General features: G+C 35.9%; 1 protein-coding gene and 1 long non-coding RNA gene across 3 annotated transcripts in view; one reads left to right on the top strand and one right to left on the bottom strand.

The window, feature by feature from the left end:
• efna3b (ephrin-A3b) overlaps nucleotides 1–5,955 on the bottom strand; it is a 101,601-nt gene extending 95,646 nt beyond the window's left edge. Inside the window, 1 exon segment of the mRNA NM_131854.3 lies at nucleotides 5,364–5,955. Within this exon segment, the coding sequence (NP_571929.1) occupies nucleotides 5,364–5,470 (107 nt within the window). The 5' untranslated portion in view covers nucleotides 5,471–5,955.
• A 7,413-nt stretch (nucleotides 5,956–13,368) lies between these two features.
• Nucleotides 13,369–17,021, top strand: LOC137487908 (uncharacterized). 2 transcript variants are annotated; one of them, XR_011006715.2, is made up of 4 exons: nucleotides 13,369–13,426; nucleotides 13,788–13,851; nucleotides 14,130–14,257; nucleotides 15,218–17,021. It is a non-coding gene; the product is annotated as an uncharacterized lncRNA (long non-coding RNA). The 2 variants fall into 2 exon arrangements; XR_011006716.2 differs by having other exon boundaries at nucleotides 13,369–13,592.
• Nucleotides 17,022–20,497: the final 3,476 nt, after the last annotated feature.

Here is a 20,497-nt window from a genome sequence, read left to right as displayed (position 1 = left end):
CCTGCTCTGTGCACACAATACAGTCATCTTAGAGAGTGACAACCACCTTCAACAACCAAAATAATTAATTTATCTTGATTTCAGCTAGTGACAGTATCGTTTACAAAAAAATAATTGTACACAGCATACGGAAACAAACTAACCTTTATTATTGTTATGTTTGAATTAAATGGGTTGATTGGGTGATATGATTATTGTTATTATTTTTAAGTTCGCATTTGATAATTATTGTATTCAGGTTAGAGTATTTTGTATTAGAATATTATTCATGTCTAAATATTTGCTTTATTGTTTTGATTTTGTGAATGAAGACTTTTATTCTGTCGAAATTGGGATTTAGGAAAGCCAGGTAGTAGGTGGAGTATGTAGAGAAGAGAAAACAATTTTCAGTTTTTTTGTGGTGATGGGTGCTACTGAGGGGCAATGGAGCTATGTCAATGATTTGATGGCACAAGATGTGATAATATAAAGATGATAAAAGGTTTCACAGCGGACTCACGCGTCATTGTTTACCTTTACCTTTAACTATTAATCATGTATTTATGTATATCTTGGTTGCCAGATCTCTGTTATAAAATCACATAAATTGCAACTTAAACCAATGCTTAAACCACGTTCCCAACAAAAACAAAATCAAATTGAAAATCAAATTGATTATGCACCAACCAGGCCCGGATTGGCTAATCGGGAGGACCGGGAGAATTCCTGGTTTGCCGGTCTGTTTTTTGGCCGCGAGGGCCGGTGTCCCTAGCTGCTTGCACTCTCAGCAGTCGCTCTTTTTTTCATTTATTTATTTATTTGACCATAGCCTCACTATTTTTATTCATTATTTTGCCGCAGCTCTGCTCTTTTTATTGATTTACTCGCAGCCCCGTGAGCAAAATGCAGCCTGCAGGTTAATGATGATGTAACTATCATTCGACCCCAATCAGCGGCACCTTAGTGAATATAAAAATTCGAATTATTAATATTAATGAATGTTACAACTCCTCAATAAAAATGAAATGATTCACTACATTAATAAATCTGACATAACTTGATCAGTGGTTAAAAGAGTCTTGCGGATAACAGTTCAAAATTTATTTTTTATTTCAAGTATAACAGTGCCATATGTGGTCCAGTGGTCAGCACATTGCATTACAACGCCGCTGACTTGTGTTCGAGCCTCACTTAAGTAATTTATACTATTATTTTATTTATTTTATTTTATTTTTTTTTTTCATTTTTGTTGTTAAGACATATAATATAAAACTAATGAAAATGGATAAGTCAATGGTTTATTTTAATTATTTAGCCTGACCTGTTTAAAGTTCCAAAATAATGTATATGCTTCTTAGAATAAAATATATTGTGTTCAATGGGGAAAAAATTGTTGTTTTTTGCCTAGACATTTAAAAAGAACTAATTTTACAAGGAGATTACTGCAATACATCGTATTTTTTTTTAATCCAAGGTTATCATGCCCATGCCTGCATGACACCTCTGTCAAAATTGGTTTAGTTAAAAGCCAATGTTATGTCAATGACTATAATGAGTCTTTGGTCACCAAACTGTAATTTTGTCTAAAGCGTAAGTCTTGTTTAAATATACCACAGTGTCAAACATCACAATTTTCATAAGTGAGTGTTGAAAATTTAGGAGATTGACTCTATATATTGACTCTATGACTCTGTGTATAAACGTAGCTGTCACTCCTGAAACCTTAGGGCCTATATGCGAACACCAGTTATGTTTACATGTTACCAAGCTTCACAGTGTCACCTAGCACTGATTTGTAGTTTAAATGCTTTTCAGCAGTCTTATTAGAGTGTTTCTGTTCACTCCAGGCTGGTGTGTTCCACTCTCGTTCTGTAATTGTGCTCAAACAGAGCGGAGCTGTTCGCCCCTGGAGTCCACGCACACTTCACCTCTACTAACATTACACCATGTGTTTACAGCACTTTTTCTCCATTACCTACCATACAAACCACAGAGTTCCCTCATGTGACTGTAATGAAGCATTCACTGACAATCTGTGCACAGAATCAAGCTGTAGATATGCACGTTTGGTGAGGAAAACCAAAGGTTCGTATGTATTTATTCAACCCTGTTTCTCAATTATGCGTTTGAGAGGGCTGGGTATTTTTTCCGGGATGCGCATCACTGGAGCGAGAGTGTAGGGCCGTCAGGATCACTGCCCACTCGGCGCTCAGTAATTGTCAGCGTGTGTATGTGTGCAAGCTGAAGGTACCATAACTCTCTCAGAAGATGAATGAGGAGGCAGTGGTCTGGTTGCTTTGTTTTCGTTTTTTACCTCATAGCCGACGGCGCCTCTCTTACTGTTTACACCAAATGTGCTCTGCTCGAAACAAAGACGTTTAGTTGTAGAACACTCACTCACAAACACACGTGCTTTAAATCACACCCTCAAGTCTAAACACCAGGAAACTAGCTTGTTTGGTCTGGTCCATGGTGGGAGAGAGCTGAAGTGACTGTGCAGCTTTGGCTGTAGACACTGACCACAGCTATTTGTACTATTAGCAACATTAGCAAGCTATGCTACATTTAGGCTCTGACTCCTGAGAATTAGCGCATACATAGGCAAGCGACATTTAGCAATTCAATGCTTAAATATCACAGCTCTCTCTCTTTCTCTGTATTATATCTAGGCCAAGCTGAGGTAACAGGGTGTCATCTGTGTTTTAGAGAGACAATGCTAGCTCATAGGCTAATTTCTTCACTTTTTTAGTCAAAGCTGTAACGCATCTTGTAAAATATAATAGGGGAATGCTGTAGTAAAATGAGGTTAATGTCCACAATTTCTACTGTGCAGTGGGCCGAAAGTGTGTGTAATAGCATTTGCTGTAGAAGTCTTATTAAACTTAATCCATGACAATAAGCCAGTTTAATTTGGTTTTATCACGTAGCATATCCGCCCCGTGCTGCTACCGATGCTAATGCAGTTAGGCAGCTTTCTCTGCTTGCTGAAACTGTGTGGAAGAGACACTTTTCATTTCTCTGCACAGTGAGAACTCCGGTCTTAAGACTCAGATATAATCCAGTACCGCTAAACACCTAAAACGTAAGCAGGCCCACACAAAATCAGTGTGTACAAAATGACACTAGCGGGTTGATTTGATACGTAATTTGACTTACGCTTTAAGATAGCAATAGAATTGGAGTACGTAAACATTTTACCATGATTTTTTCTTACAAATCTGAATTTACAGTTCTCCTTTTAGTAAGCACGAATGATTAACATTAAATACAATATATTCATGCATTTTTGCCATGAAAGATATATTTTGGGGGTCGTAAAAAACGCTGTTGTAAGACACAATCTATCCTAACATATAGGATATAAACTAAGATGGAAACTAAAACATGTTTTGATTAACCTTATAACCTATGACTTACTAATTAATTATATTGTTTTAATTATATTTATAATAGCTTTAATTGTATTTATAATTATACATTTATATTTCACATCATCCAGTGGCTCTCTTGAAAGTTTGCTGAGGCCCCCTAGTGGGTCTCGGTCCCCTGGTTGTAAACTAGAAAACTACAGACGTACGGCAAAACCAAAAGCCTTTATTATGGTTTGGACTGTAAATGTTCACATTTGCATTGATTTATTGGAATAAAATCAATTAAGATTGGGGGGGTTAGTGAATTTTTTTTACCCTTTTAACACAGACATTTGCTTTTCATGCAGTCTGTCACACAAAGGCGCGTATAATAATCATACAGTATAGTCGTAAAATTGAAAAAATAATTATAATATATGCATAAGTGGCAAAAGAAAGGGGCAATAGCCATATCTGAATGAGGTGGGGGGATGGGGAGGACGCTTGGGTCCTCTGTAAAATGTTTGAAGAGTGATTGAGTGATTGCGATTTTGATAGGAGTACCAGTAAATAAGAGACTCTCAGACAGGTGGGCTGATCTTGGTTCATGTTCTTAATTTGATTCTGATTTAAGTCAAATTTGTATATTCCACCTCTAGCTACTCTCAAGTGTGAACAGTACCTATAAACTAGGTCAATTCCTGCAGTATCCCTGGTTTTACAACCAATAGAGCAAGATTACAGGGAAAAAAACACACTCATCTAAATCCACACTGTTGCTCTAATTTAACAATATGTAAAAGATGACATGCTAGCCGTGATCTTGAATGGCTCAGCCATTCTAATACAAAGTTAAATAATGGAGTAAGAGAAAGAGAGTCTGAGAGAGTCTGTGACATTGAGAAACACTGAGATTGAATGGTGTCAGAATGGTGGCATATTGAGGTCATTTTGAAAAAGTGCTGCTAATTGCAGCAGATGGATTGAAAAGAAACATGGGGCTACACTGGGCTCCATGTATGATAAGGAGAACGAAACAGTGGAGGGGGAGAGAGACAGACGGAGACTCCCTGAGTGAAACATGCAGGAGCATGAGAGAAGTGATGGAAGGAGACACACAGGGAGAGGTTTTGTGAGGACAAAAGCACAAACCTAACAAATTTCCAACAGGCAGCAGATTTGTAACTGTACAAGACTCATGACTGGTGCAAACATGATCGTGTCTGTACAAACATTTACTGCAGTTTCAGGAGATTTGGTTTTGGTTGACTTTGGCACTACAGTTGGGGCTTCAGGCTTGATGTTTGGAGATACGCAAATAAAACACACCTCAATGAGCTAAATTGCAAACTATTTAAAAGACTAAAAAGTACTGTTTTTCAACAAATACTATAACAACTAAAATTAAACTAAACTAAAAGTTATAAAGTAAAAATTATGTAAAAATTAAAAGTTAAATTTTGGTTTTCACAGTGGTGCCAAAATAGAATCACTCTGTGATCACCAAACATGCTATCAAAAAACAGTTCTCAAAAGAGTATTTTTAGGGTCAAAAACACAATTTATATAGAACCTGACAATCTTAAAAACACTTGTATGCATTGAAAATGTTCCCAGAAGGTTCTTTGTGGTACCATCATAGTCGACAACCTAGCAAATCTACATGTGGTTGTTTTCAAGATCACAAAGTCCAACAAATTTATAACAGGCTATTTTGTTTATATATATATATACATAAACAAAGCACCTGCTTTGATGCTATTCACACTCACCATACAGGACAACATACATCTCAAAAAGCTTCTCTCCTGGTCTTACGATGCACCAGCCCCACATAGCCAACATGGAAATCCCTTTGTATCTGAGTAAACCTCTACACTTGATACACATTGGGTTTATATTATATGTTCCTTTCTGAGAAACATGTACACACGTTCTTTAGCTACTCTTAAGTATTTTAAATATAAAATATATTCACTATTAGCCAGAATTAGGCCTTATTAGAACAAAATTAACGATGATAAAGCGACTTACAGTATGTTTGAACTGTTCCAGTGTACCGCGTGCCTGGCCGCAGTCACCAGGGCAAAGTTCGTGCAGGTGAGCGTCAGTAAAAAAAGACAGAGCGCGTAGAGTGCCATAATCCCTCGATCTCTCGCTTTTCTTCCCGGTCTTGCAAGATCTTCTCACCCCACGCGGCGCGGCGCTGGAATCATCCCGTTCGGTGAAGAAGCGCTGGAAGAGATGCGACCTAAAGCGCAGCTATCTCAACTACTCGAATACTGTCTTATTGCAATATCTGGGTTTGTATTAAGTGTTTAAAAAGTCAGAATCCATGGCGGAGACCCCTTCCCTCTGTCCCCGAGGTGTCAACCCAAATCCAATAGTCCGACGTGAGACCACCGCTGGACGGAGCAGAGAGATGCAGGCAGCCGAGGCGAGTGGTGGAGTGGAGTTTAAATGCAGGAAAGAGAGAAGTGTGTCGTCTCCGTTGCGCTGGAGAAACCCGAGAGATAACAGGGCTCCGTGATTGTAAAACTAATATGCGCTTTTGTTGGTCATATCAGCTAGGATGCGCGTGAGGATTCCTGCGCGCGGCGGCGGGATGTTTCTCACTTACAATTGTGTGACGAACAAGTGCTCGAGCTAGTTTTACTCGCTCTCTTTATTCGCCATATCCACTGCTCTGCTTTCTCTCTCTCTCTCTCTCTCTCTCTCTCTCTCTCTCTCTCTCTCTCTCTCTCTTTTACACACAAACACACACACATAGAGCAGCACGCGCGCTGTTTGGTAGGCTGTGCTCGTTCAATCTTCAGCTCCGCCTCCTGAACAGGACAAAAGCGCGCGTCCGTTTGCTTCAGCTCTCAGTCTTTCAGAGATGCTTTCGAGATGCTGCTCTCGCAACGGACGAGAAAAACTTTATTTGAAATCACTAAACAATTAGTGGCACTGGGACTGTTCCTAGAGCAGTTTTAATTACCCACCACCACAATCCTCTTACTGTCTCTTGTCAGAGTGCAGTGCTGTATATCCTATTATCCGCAAACCTCCATCCTTCCATCCACACCTGCTCGCTCAGACAGTGTAAGTCTTTTCTAATATGGAATAATTATGGGAAATCCTCTTAGGACAGTGAATGGATTGATGGATTGGCTCATCTCTATCTCCGTCCTTCACTCATGGGATCTCCTCACACACACATAAAAGATTGTGAGCTGTTGTTAATGTTCATTTCATAGTAATGAGTCTCTCCTGGTCCTTTGTGTGCCCGTCTGCATCATTTGTTTTACGATAAAATCAGAGCAATTTGAAAGATGTGTCCCTTCTGCCAAGGTCTGCCATACTTGTATTAATGCAAACCTGTAAACATAAATTGACTTTCCCAAAACTGATGTTAGTACTTCAAAACATTTCTGTGTAACACTATAAATTAATGAAATATGATATTTTACAGTAAATTTGTAAATTAATTTACGGCTTCTACCATATGTTTAACAGTAAAATTCTGGCGACAATCTATCTATCTATCTATCTATCTATCTATCTATCTATCTATCTATCTATCTATCTATCTATCTATCTATCTATCTAAAAATATATGTGATTGTTTGTGCTACAGTACAAATCGGTAACTTGGTAAACCGTTAGCTCCCTTGACTTCCCAAAATATATTTTAGTACTTCAAAACATTTGTAAATTATTTTACTGTTTCGACTGTATGTTTAACAGTAAAATTCTATCTATCTATCTATCTATCTATCTATCTATCTATCTATCTATCTATCTATCTATCTATCTATCTATCTATCTATCTATCTATCTATCTATCTATCTATCTATCTATCTATCTATCTATCTATCTGTCTGTCTGTCTGTCTGTCTGTCTGTCTGTAGTGCTGTCGCCTCACAGCAAGAAGGTCGCTGGTTCGAACCTCGGCTCAGTTGGCGTTTCTGTGTGGAGTTTGCATGTTCTCCCTCCGGGTGCTCCGGTTTCCCCTACAGTCCAAAGACATGCGGTACAGGTAAATTGGGTAGGCTAAATTGTCCGTAGTGCATTAGTGTTTGTGTGTGTGTGGATGTTTCCCAGGGATGGGTTGTGGCTGGAAGGGCATACGCTGTTGAAAAACTTGCTGGTTCATTCCGCTGTGGCGACCCCAGATTAATAAAGGGACAAAGCCGACAAGAAAATGAATGAATGAAAATGCTACAGTACAAATCGGTAACGTGGTTAACCATAAGTTTACTTAATAAATGCAATGAATTACCATAAATTGACTGTTGCTGTGAGGTGACACTGCTAACCACTGCGCCACCACGTTGCCCTCCATTTTATTTATTATATTTAATATTTGTTCACTTTATTGTTACACCATGTGACATTTGAGATTATTCAGTTATTAAACTAAAACAAAATAAACAATATTTTAAACGTTTTCCAAAACCACATACAACTACACTCTATAGGATGTTATTTTGAACCCAATGGTTAAAAAAAGTGCTGCTTTTTTAGATAATTTTTAACCTTTAATGGGCTTTTTATTTAATTTTGAATGTCAACAGTCAGCTAATTTAACTGACACAGCTGTATCAATATGCTTATCTAATGTTGTTTTGCCAGATGAATAAATAATAACTGCATCATAATAGTATCAATACAGTAAAAGTGCTATGTAATATTACATAAAGGTCAATGCCATGATACCTTAAAACATGTTGCCTTGGTGATAGTGGTGATAGTTTTAGCTTTTTTAAAGTTTTTTTTTTTTTTTTTTTTTTTTTTTTTTAGGAATGAGAAAAAGCGAGCAAGCGAAAGGTAGGAGAGAGTTGCAGAGGAGGGATAGTTGCAGTTTGCCTCCCGTCTGCTGGGAATGAGTTGGTTAAGGAGAAGTCAAAATGATTTATTGGGAGAAAAGGAGGGAATAGAGGGAGAGAGGACAGTGAGAAAGAGAGGAAGAGATTAGGTGTCATTGGGGAATCCCTCTGTCTTTTTGTCTTTTCCCTTTTTTGTTTTTACTATTTCTCACCTGTCTGTCCACCCCTCCCTGTCCATTTGCAAAGCACACCCCCCAACACAGACACATTTGCCAGCTCCTCCTGTCTTTGCCCTACACCCATTGTGTCAAGCTACATTGACTCTTTCGAAGTCTATTTCTGTCCTCCTTTTGTTCGCTCACTCTCTCGTGATCTACCTCTGTCACCTTCTCTGTGTGCCTCCCTCTCATCGGCCTGCCATCTTTCTCTCCGCAAGAGTTTCTATGGCAGCAACGAAATATTTCACTCCTCTTTTTAACAGTTTTTCCTGCGCCCTGTCAGCACACAAGTTTTTGTGACTCCAGCGAAAAAAAATGCAAATTGGTATGGTTAAGTTTTGAGGAAAATGTTCTCTTTTCAACATCTCCACACTCACACACACGTGCACCGATTTTATGTATTTTAAGTACGTTGCAAATTGAGTTTGAATGTTGCAATCATAAATAGCTCCTAAATTGTAATATTCGAGCAAGCCAGTTGAGCGCTCTCCCTAGATTGAGAGATTTACATATCCTTTCTATTCCATCCTTTTTTCATTTCTTTATTTACGACGATTCAAACCATTTTATATAACCATGACGGGCCATTGTCAGTTTTCATAAAACATCTTTCATTTGCAATGCTGCCTCCCAATTCAATTGCGTCTCTCTGTCTCGGGAGCAGATGATGAAAAATGGTAGTGTATCATTTTCAGGCCCCGTGACACCGTGGCCCTTATGACATTTAGCTCGGGGAGTTCCTGCTCAGCTCTATCCGTCACATGGCCAGTTCTCGCTCACAAATCCAATCTTCACACACTCATAGCCTTCAATCTAATAGAACATTCAGCTCTTGCCCAACTTTGATTTGCTTTCAGATATAAAACATCCAACTAAAACACAAACACATCGCGTGGGTACGGCTGACCTCCTGACACATGCAGTTCTCTCTCTGTGACTGGAAAGGTGACACAGCATCATCATCATCGTCACTCTGATGACATCAGGGCACACCGGAATAGACTCTGTAGACTGTTGTATAAAAATGTAGATTTGTATTTGCCTGCATTTGCCCACATTCCCAAATCTCATTTAAAATATCACACCATGGGAATCTAGGACTTGCAAAATAGAGCTGCATGATTCTGGCTAAAATGAGAGTGTTTTTTAGACTTGTTTGCTATATTCGGAAAACTTGAATGAGATATTTGAAAAAGAACATTGATCAAAATAAGAGAACACTTTCAGATTCCTTCCAGTTAACCACTTAATTATCTGACAAACTCTATTTACCGTCAGACTAACAATCCAGTTTTCAATGATTTTTAAAGATGGTCAGAGCAAAGGGATGACCATAGCAAGAGAAGTTGGTCGTTCCAAATCTGTGCTTTCTGGAATAATTAAGCCTAAAAGACAATTTGATAAAGACAATAGCATAAGAGGATAGGGTAATGTGGAGAAACCTATAGGCAATAAACTAAACACTAAACACTATATTTTCCCTTGGCGTATGGTTTCTTGTATACAAGAATTTGGACTGAAAGTCCAGTGACCAAACATCTCATCAGAAGAAAGAAAGAAAGAAAGAAAGAAAGAAAGAAAGAAAGAAAGAAAAAAAGAAAGAAAGAAAGAAAGAAAGAAAGAAATCTGAGTTTTGTCAGGTTAGCCTTTTAGCAAAGCTTTAGACGCTTTATTGCTGCAATCTGTTTGAAATTCATTCATTCATTTAATGTCCTTTTTACTTAGTTCTTTATTTATGGTCACCACAGCTGAATGAACTGCCAACTTATCCAGCATATGTTTTACAAAGCAGATGCCCTTCCAGCTGCAACCCAGTAATGGGAAACACTCATACAATCTCACATACACACACATACACTACAGCCATTTATGGACTGTGGGCGAAACCGGAGCACCCGGAGGAAACCCACTCGAACACGCAAAGAACATGCAAACTCCACACAGAAATGACAAGTGACCGAGCTGGGACTCAGCGCCTTTCTTGCTGTTTGAAATAAAATGAAGTAAAATAAAAACATCTTTACTTGTTTCATTTCTGAATGAATCATCATTTTTGAACAAATCAAATAAATTATTCATGATAAATGCTTTTTTCACTTACTGGCCTAAAAATGTTATTGATACAACCTTCATTTAAACTGTCAAGATACTTTCACAAATTTATTTGCTGTATTTATCTACAAATCAGTTTTTATTTAAAAAAATTACTTTATCTCACTTTAAAAGACTAAAGACTGAAGCTGTTACATAACTATAGATGTCACCTTCTGTCTTACTCTCTATACTTATTTCAGCTCCTGTCAAAATAAAACAAAGGTTTTCTTTTTGCTTTATCTGTGCCAGTAATATAAAAATGGCATAAGAAAACAAAACAAACAGAATCACTCATGTTTTATTCTGTAAATGGCTGATGACATTTCTTTCAAATTTAAAATAAAAATTTTGTCATATAGAGGTTGGACAAGACACTGTTGTTTCAGAAGAGTTACGGATTGATTTAATTTAATGGAATAACCCTATAACTTTCGATCACAACAAATAAAAAACATTTGTTGTTTTGATCATTATTTTTAAAATGTTTTATGCTCCAAATTACAATGATTTATTTGACATTTAGAAAAAATTAAGAATTTACACAAACTTTTGCTGAATAAATCCAGAGAAGTTTCAAGTGGTCTCCTAATTATACATGTACAATATGAAAATATATTTTTAATAAAAAAAACTAAAACTTTTGAATGTGTTTTTAGGCCAGAGGACTAATGGACTGGGTAATTGGGATATATTTAAATAATAAATTCATTTTAATATTATTATGTACTGTATTATAAACTCAAAAGACAAACCTTTTTCTAACTAAAGACTTTAGGCTCTTGGCTACATACATGTACTTTCCCAATTAACTGTATGTATTTTCCACCCTTCTCCTTTTTTATATATATTTTAACCACTGAATAGATTTTTTGAAAGAAAAAAAAAGAACAAGTCAAATTTATTTCCTAACCTAACCTAAAGCAATCATTTATGTATAGGACCAAGAGCTGCTGTTTCAAAATTAAGAAGCAAAAGTATCCCTCCACACATGCTCTCACTCTCTCTCTCTTTCTGTCACTCTCTTTCCCATTACATTCTCCCTTCCTCTCACTCATCTGTCTAACATGAATTTGCAATCTCACTGTTTACCTTCTTCCACTTCTGTGCCTAAAACAACACGGACAGAGCGCTCATGAGAGAGAAGAAGATCAAGAAGCAGGCGGGGAGATATTAGTAAGACCAGCTAAGAGCTGACAATGAAAGAAGCGCAACAAGAGAAAAGCTTGTGTGTGTGCGTGCAGGGTGTTTTATGCCAAACAATGGAAAAGAGGCAGCCATGCTGGCAAAAAGCCTCTTTGTATAAATGAAATGGACATTGTCCAGTCACGGAAAGTGGAAGAGCAAAAATGGAACATCAGGGAAGAAATGGAAGAGAGAGAGAGATTTATAGAAATGGATAGAAAAGAGGTAGACAGAAAGAATGATGTGGAGAGAAAAGAGATTTTTTTTCTTTTTTTGAAAACGACTGGGGAGAAAGTAGAGGCTGTGGAGAGCAAGCTTAGAATAGATACGCTCTCATCCACATGAAATATTGAACGAGGGAGCAAGAAAACAAGAGAGAGGAAAGGAAAATGGAGAGAATGATAGAGATAAATACAATCGTTATTTGTTTAGCGCTCGCTGAGGGTGAGTGTGAGATGGAGAGAAGGAGAAGAAGGGAAGGAGAGCACTTTGGGAAAGATGGATGAAGGCGAGAGCTCCGCCGGCAGCGCTGGAATGAAGGCCGCGAGCGCAGTGTGTGGAGGGCAGACTTTCCCACAACCAAAGAGAGAGAAACATTTGTTTGGCTTCTGATGACTGATATATATGGATGAATGGTGCTGTTTTGTTGAAAATATTACTCTGCAAAAAGTGTTTCATCATCTTTCTTTTCTCTCAATAGCCCTCCCCCCTCCAATCTCCTTCTCCCTCTCTCTCTCTTTCCTCGCTTGCTTTGATCTCTCTCTCTCTCCTCACTGATCTTTTCCTCTCTCCCCCATCAAATTTGAAATGTTTGGCAGGTTTTGTTCAGATAACCGCGCAGATGTGCCTGTGTTTTTCAAGCGTCTCCTCAAATTCGGCGTGTTACCAACAGAGAACCACAGGCTAACGCTTCATAGTCACGTCATTTTAAAACATTATTCATTTATAATCCTTGGCTTCCTCTAAGAATTCTCAAAAAGAATGTTAGGTCTGCTTTCGTGATCGTCTGAATGATTTTGACTCACCAGTGTTGAAAGTATCTCGATTTTTCTAGAAACTTTTGTTCAATGAAAGAGCATGATGAAAAATGTCTTTTTTGTGAAATATTGCATGTACGTTGTGTGTGTGTGTGTGTGTGTGTGTGTGTGTGTGTGTGTGTGTGTGTGTGTGTGTGTGTGACCAACATCTCATTATGATTAGTTTAGGACTATGCTTTTTCTGCCCACCTCTTTTAAGATATTGGCTAGCTAGTTTAAAAAAATAACGTTAACCCTTTAACTGATTCCTTAAGAAAACTCCCATTGTCGCAAGTAAACACACTCAATGCATTTTCACCAAATGGTTGATTTATTGGTTCATGGTAAAAGTTTGGGAATTACATACCCAGCCGGCACACGACCGACCTTCAACGTTGAAATATGGTTGAAATAAGGTCAGTTGTGTTTTGAACGTTGAAATAATGTTGATAGAACGTTTAATGTTGAATGGTTGAAAAACAGCCTGCATATGACAAGGCTTCAACGTTGAAATGTGGTTGAAAATATGTCAGTTGTTGCTTTAATGTTGAAACAATGTTGAATGATAAATGGTTGGAAAAAGTTACAGAAATCGTTGTACAAATCAACGTTGACATTTTTTTTATCATGATCTGTATGTTGAATTAACGTCATGGCTTCACCCAACATTCAACATGTTTGGTTACCATGGTATTGGAGGACTCCGCGCACGCGGCCACGCGCAGCGCTTCACTTCACTTAATTACGAACACCTGACCTGCAGCAGAATTCAGAGGTAAGCGTGTTTTTAGATGCTTTAACGTTTTATTTACCCCCCGATTTTGTCAGTGTATCTTAAACGTGACTTTTGAGGTGTAGTGTTTCGAATTTTGAAGCATTTAAAACTTTCCAGTTTGTTTTTAGTCTTGTTTGCGCTCCGGTGACGCGCAGCTAACCTCGAGGTAATGTCACATGTTCAACGTTAGTCTAAATGAGCGTTTTTATGGCAAATTCAAAGCGATAAACTCCAAACGCAGTTTAAAGTTACTGAGCAACGTTATAAAACAATATCCATTTTATACGCTGTATTATTAGTGTTATTATTACAAAGTTAACTGCTGTCGTTTCACTGTTGTTGTTGTTGTTTTTGCTTTTAGACATGTAACTTACTCCAGAGACGCACTAACTTGCACAGCATTGAATGGAAAAGGCTTTGTCCATGTAAGTTTACTTTACCTTTAACTATCTGTTAAATCTTCTTGGTGCTTTGGTTGGTGATATTCTCTTTCTAATCTGTTTGTTTATTGATTGTTAGGCTATGTTGTGATATTATATTGTTATATTGATATTATTATTGTGAAATCATGTTGTGATGTTATACTATGTGACAGTATTGGGGAACAAATATGTATTTAGTGAGAAATTAATGCTTAAATTATACTTTGTTTAGTAGCAGATAAAAGGTGTAATGGGTTTTAACTTTCTGAGTTTTCTGCAAGGTCCAGTTGAGGGGCATCAAGAACACGCAGATGGCCTAAACCTGTGTCAGCCTGGACAGACTGCAGTTTTGCTACTCCATGCCAAGGCTTTTGTATGGATGTCTTGACTGCTACTGTGTTCTCTAAAGGTATTACTGGAGCAAAACAACAGCACCCGTTACAGTGAAATTTGTATTCAAAAAAATAGTGATACATGTGTAGCAGGTCCAGTACATGTGATGTCATTGAGAAGTTGTTTTATTAAATGTCATTAAAACAAATAAATAAACATGCTATTTAAATCTAAATATTAAAAACTTGAGGATTAAGATGACAAATGAAATGCATCATCTGTCTTGCGAAAAGGGTCTACTTAAGAATTCTGGTGTTTTCCAACTGAAAGGGATAGTTCACCCAAGAATGAAAATTTTCTCACATTTTACTCCCCAAATGGTTTAAAACCATTATGAGTTTATTTTGTTGAACACAAAAGAGGCTATTCTGAAAAAAAAAAAAAACCTGTAAACATTGACCTCCATAGTAGAAAAAAATACTATAGAAGTCAATGGTTAAATAGATATGCAGCTTTCTTCAAAATATCTTCTTTTGTGTTCAATGTGGTCAGTAAATGACGACAGAATACAAATTTTTAACTATCCCTTTTATTCTCTGTCCTATATGCAGACTTTTACAGAAGTGCTACTCCTTCTAGAGTTTTTCTCAACCTTGTCTAAAAAGCTTCAAACAGCTTTTACAGTACATGTAATTGTTTACAACAACTTGTAATTATTAGATGTGTTGAATGTTTCATGATTCTTTACTGCAGCCTTGGTTAAAAAAAAAAAAAAAAAAAAAAAGCAATTTTTTTAAGAATCTGAAATTTGAATTCTGGAAATGCTGGCACCGGTGGTGGCGAAGGGCTTCCTGACGACATCACACCTAATTCTTCACTTCTCTTAGTTAGGAATATTCAGATGGATGAGTCAAAATTATTGAGTGTGGCGATATTATAGGACAAATTTAGATTCAATAAAAATAAATATTTGAATTGCACTTTGTATAATAGCTGATACCAACTTAGTTGTAACCTCGTATTTCATTTATTGCAGGTTTTCTGGAAGCTCCATTTGAGGGCATCAAGGACATACTGATGGCCTAAACCAGTGTCAGCCTAGACAGACAGACATCTATTGCAGTTCTGCTACACAAGACCAGACTCTCTGCTTTTGTATGGATGTCTGACTAGTACGGTGTTCTCTAAAGGTGTAACTGGAGCAAAACAACAGCACCCGTTACAGTGAAATTTGTGTTCATAAAAGATAGTGATATATCAGGTATAGTAACAGGTCCAGTACATTTGTCATAAAGGTTAAATCACAGTAAGTACTGTAAAAATAACTTGTTTGCCTTTGCCACAACAGGTCATGGTGTGTGCATACTGCTCGTAGTAAACACACACGCTGATCTGATGCGGGAGAGATATATGCAAACACATTTGTATTTACTGTTTTGTTTTGCCTCACTAAAGTGTTGTTGGAGCTTGGTATGTTCACAGTTGAAATCACTGAAGTCACATGGAACGTTTTGACAATGTGTTTTGTGCCTTATCTTGACAATGACCATCTTGGGACCATTGCTGTCTGTAGAGGATGAGGCATTTAATCTAAAATATTTTAGTTTGTGTTCTGAAGATTAACAAGTCTCTGGTATGACACAAGTAATTAATAACAGAACCTATATGAACACTTAATGTGACATGTAATAGTGAAATAGTGGTCCTACATTCACAAATGTGAGCCATTATTATAAGACCCATGTGAACATGCAATTTTTATGATACTAATAATAATAATGGAATAACAAATTGCTTTTACTGTTGTGTTTGTAAGAGAGAATCAAACCATATATTCTACACATTTTCTTGATGATTTACTGAAATATTTGTCTATGTTCCACTGTCACAGGTGCTCAGTTTTGCTGCAGTAATGCTAAACACAATAGATGTACTTTATACAAAAAAAAAAAAACTACTAAATATTTAGCATGCAGACCTGCAAAGTGAAGGAGTAATGTCAGGTTTAGATTATAGCATGAGTTTTCACTATTGTGAAAGTGAAGCCATTCATTTACAATGAATTGGAATAGCAAACCTCATTATTGATTTTGTAGGAAACTCACCTGGTGTTTGAGAAATAAATATGTATTTAAGTGCTAGACTGATATAGATGTTTTAGTGTTTTACACTTGATTCTTTGTCCCCAGTGCCATCTTTTACCTCAAGTGTTTCTCTCAACCTATAAAACCTCAAACAGATGTAATGTATTTCAGTTGTGATTCTTAGTTGTGAGTGATGTATTTTAATTTATTTTTTTACTGCAGCCACTTTAAAAATGGGTATTTTGTAAACTTTGTAAACGGAATTGTATTTTGGAGACTGTGATGGTTGAAGCGTAGTTTAGTTACTTAGTTTAATTTAGTTAGTATCTGTCTTTCTGAAGACGGTAACACTTTACAATAAGGTTGTATTAGTAAGTGTTAATGTATTTACTAACATGAACAAAGAGCAATGAAGCATCTTTCATATAAAAAAGTACAGTTCATGTCAGCTCAGTGCATTAATGTTCACAAGCATACATTTTGATTTTAATAGCATCGGGACATATTTCAATTAATTAAATGACTAATAAATGCTGTACAAGTATTTGTTCTTTGTTCATGTTAGTAAACATTAACTTTAATTCATGAAACCTAATTAAAAAGTGACTATTTAATTGTATGCCTTTTTTCTGTATTTGACTGTACAGCATGTATAGTAACCTGCATGGTTTTAATGAACTATGTATGCTGTAAATGTTGCTGTATATTTAGAATAAATGAAATAATGAGGTGTGTATTAAATAAATTGATACACAGACTAAGTTGTGTATTTGTGTCGTGTATTTTTTATTAGTAAAAAATTGTTTGCTATATTTATGGACTTTGCGTTGTATGTAATTTCTATTTAACTTACGTTGAAATGTATGACGGTGAAACAACGTCACGGTATCAACGTTGATCCAATTTGCAAAATCGAAAGGTAATTCAACATTCATTCAACGTCTACAAAACGACCACAATTCACCCATGAAGAAGGTAAGAGGTGAAACAACGTTGTGATTTCAACGGTGAATCACCGGTGGTGTTCCGACGGTGAAACAACGTCACTATATAAACGTTGATCCAATTTGCAAAATCGAAAGGTAATTCAACGTTGATCCAACCATAGACCTGACGTTGATTCAACGTTGAATCACCGTTGAAATGCCGGCTGGGATACTATGAAAAATCTGAAAATATGAAGTGTAAGACCAATTATTAAAAAAAAAAAAACATATATCAAAATAAAACTTTTTGAATATATCATCTTTATTTTTTAAGTTTTTTTTTTTTTTTTTTTTTACAATAAAACCGAAATCAAGTGTAGTAGTGCAACATGATTATGTTTGTTTGATTTTCTTGTAAACAACATGGTGTGAAACGTTATTTAAAACAGTTATTCTTTAAATAACTTTAACAGTCATTATTTAAAACAGCCAAAACATGGTCAACCATTCGGTTGAGCATGGGTGCAACACTGACATTTCTAAAAAGACGCAGATGTTGCAGGGTGTTTATTTTTTGGAGAGTAGAAAAAAAAATTGGGCTAATATGTTAATATTTTAATAAGTTAAGCTAAAATTGAAAAATTTGAAAGAAATTTTTACAACAAACAAAAAATTACGGACTATTCGCGTGCAAACACTTGGCGCTTTTCGGTTTTGTGTTGGATTTAATAAACGCGGAGTTTCACCGCTTGAGAAAGTCAGAGCTACTTGTTCATCACGTTTGGCTCAGATTCTACAGGCTGTTTGGAATAGCATAGCCTATATATTATTAGAAAACAAATAAACACAAAAAGTCAATGGGAGGCTGACAGAAGGTAATATGCTTTATTGTAAGTTAATTTGTTTACTTAATATATTGCTTTGATTACTTTATTTTCCACACACTTATATTGTACAAAAAATGCTACCCTGTAATCTTACCAATAACAAAAAGTACAGTCAGTTCCGCACTTTGCCTTTAATTAAATATTAAGGAAGACTGAAAATGTAATGCCCCTCAGCTGAAACTTATTTGTTCCCCCAGATCGAGTATTGTTAAAATGCATAAAACATATCCTGAAATCACACGGTCACTACATCAACTCAAACAAGTAAATATTTAATGTGTTCCACAAAAACTATCAAGTATAAATATCTCTTTAAAGCATCAATTGCGCTGGCTCTTCTTGCAGTGGGTGTATTAAATGTAATATATGTAGGAACATTAATATAAATGACATAAATAAATGCATAAAGTTCTCCACCAGCAGATTAAAAGTGTATTTTCTGAAGCAGGGTTCATAAAGCTGTGACAGTGGATGTTTACAGGGCTGATGTGACCCCCTGCTGATGCAGTGCTGATCAGTGATCAGATGATGAGGACCTGCCGCCGCTGGGTTTCTTCCAGAACAGTTCCCTGAGCAGCACTGACATAAATCAGGCCCATAGAGCTGCACTGCCCCACAGGAACATCCTCTCCCCTCTGAGCACTTACTGTATGCTCCTGTTTGTCTCTGTTCATGAGCGAGCACTCTTACACACACACACACACACACAACAGAGAGAGGAAGGGAGATTTGCACTTATTTGGTAGCAAGATGTTTGAGGTGGATGAAAATGTTCAAGGCAAAATTATTATCATTTGAAATAATATAGAATTTGAATTCTATTTCCCAAGTGCTGTTTAACAGAGATGTTTTTCCAACACATTTTTAAACACAATTTAAAAAACAATTTTTGAAAAAAATGTTTAATATTAGTTTTGTCTTTGCCATGATGACAGTATACATAATATTATTTTAGTCAGGAAAGTCTTGCAAGATAGTATTCAGCTTAAAGTGAAATTCAAACGATTAACTAAGTAGATTAATTAGGCAAGTCATTGTTGGTCAAAGGAAGTTTATTATGTAATAATAATATTAATAATAATAATAATTCCAGCCAAACTAAAATAAATAAGACTTTCTCTATGAAAAGTCTAGTAGGAAATTATGTGAAACATTTTCTTTCTTTTTAAAACACAGGCCAGCCAATTGAAAGGGGTAAAAACCCAATACATGAAAAGAACTCAAACCAACTGAGTACTGTAAAACCCAATAAGTTAAGGCAATTCAAATCATTTGAGGAAACCGATTGCAAAAAAAAAAAAAAAAACTTTTGAGTTAATCTAACTATTAGTTAAAAACTAATATGAGTACTGTGAACTTTATACTTCATTTAAGTTGAATAAATTAGGAATTTAAGTCATTAACTTCAACACTGAGTTTAAAACTCTTTTCAAATGAGAATTAACCTTCAGTAAATTTTAAGTTAACTACACTAATTTCACTTGATAAAGCTGACTGTTGGGTTTTAAAGAGTACTGTTTGTGGAGTTAGTGATCCTCTGTTAAGATTTCAAGAGATTGAATGTGTTTTATTTATTTTATTGACGTGACTAAAGTCAGTTGTAGTTTTGTGTTTCTCTTCAGAAATTCATCTTAACAGCAGGAGTTTATCATTAATGCTTAACGAACACTTACTTAATCACTTAAAATTCTCGTTACTTCAACTTAAATGGAGTAAGTTCACAGTACTCATATAGATTAGTTTTTTTAACTTAAATGGTTTGTAGCAATCAATTTCTTCTGATGATTTGAGTTGCTTTAACCTATTGGGTTTTACAGTACTCAATTAGTTTGAGTTCTCCTAATTTATTGGGTTTTACTATGGTCAGATTGCTTTATGTACTCAAATAGATTTTCACAGTACTCATTAACATTAGTTTTCTTTTTTACTTAAATTTTTTGTTGCAATCAGTTTTCTTAAATGGTTTGAGTTACCTTCACTTTTTGGGTTTTACGGTGTATTAAATTATGAGGTTACTTTTTAAGCAATAATCTTTGCTGCATTAGTTTGTCAGATGGTGATCATAACCACACTTTTTGATGCAGCAAAAATATTTTCCACAATTCTGTCTAAGTTCTTACCATAGTATTTTACCACAAAGTGTATATTTAGAAATATGCTTTTAAGCTGTAAGTTATTACAGTTTTATAAATAATGTTATTAGATTAGAATTTTAAATAAAAGAAATTGAACAAGGAAAAAATGAAAGAAAAACAATAAAATACAAATTTATTATCATGCATCATTAAAAACAATTATATTATATTAAATTAATATATTTAAACATTAATATAATAATTGTTATATTAAAAAAAACATCTAAAACATATTAAAACTGTTGTAGGTAAATAACAAACAAACCAGCTAATTTCCTCTGTCA

This window comes from Danio rerio, chromosome 16, assembly GCF_049306965.1.
Source record: "Danio rerio strain Tuebingen ecotype United States chromosome 16, GRCz12tu, whole genome shotgun sequence".
In the NCBI taxonomy this organism is placed as follows: Eukaryota; Metazoa; Chordata; class Actinopteri; order Cypriniformes; family Danionidae; genus Danio; species Danio rerio.
This window is presented reverse-complemented; position numbering and strand designations above follow the sequence as displayed.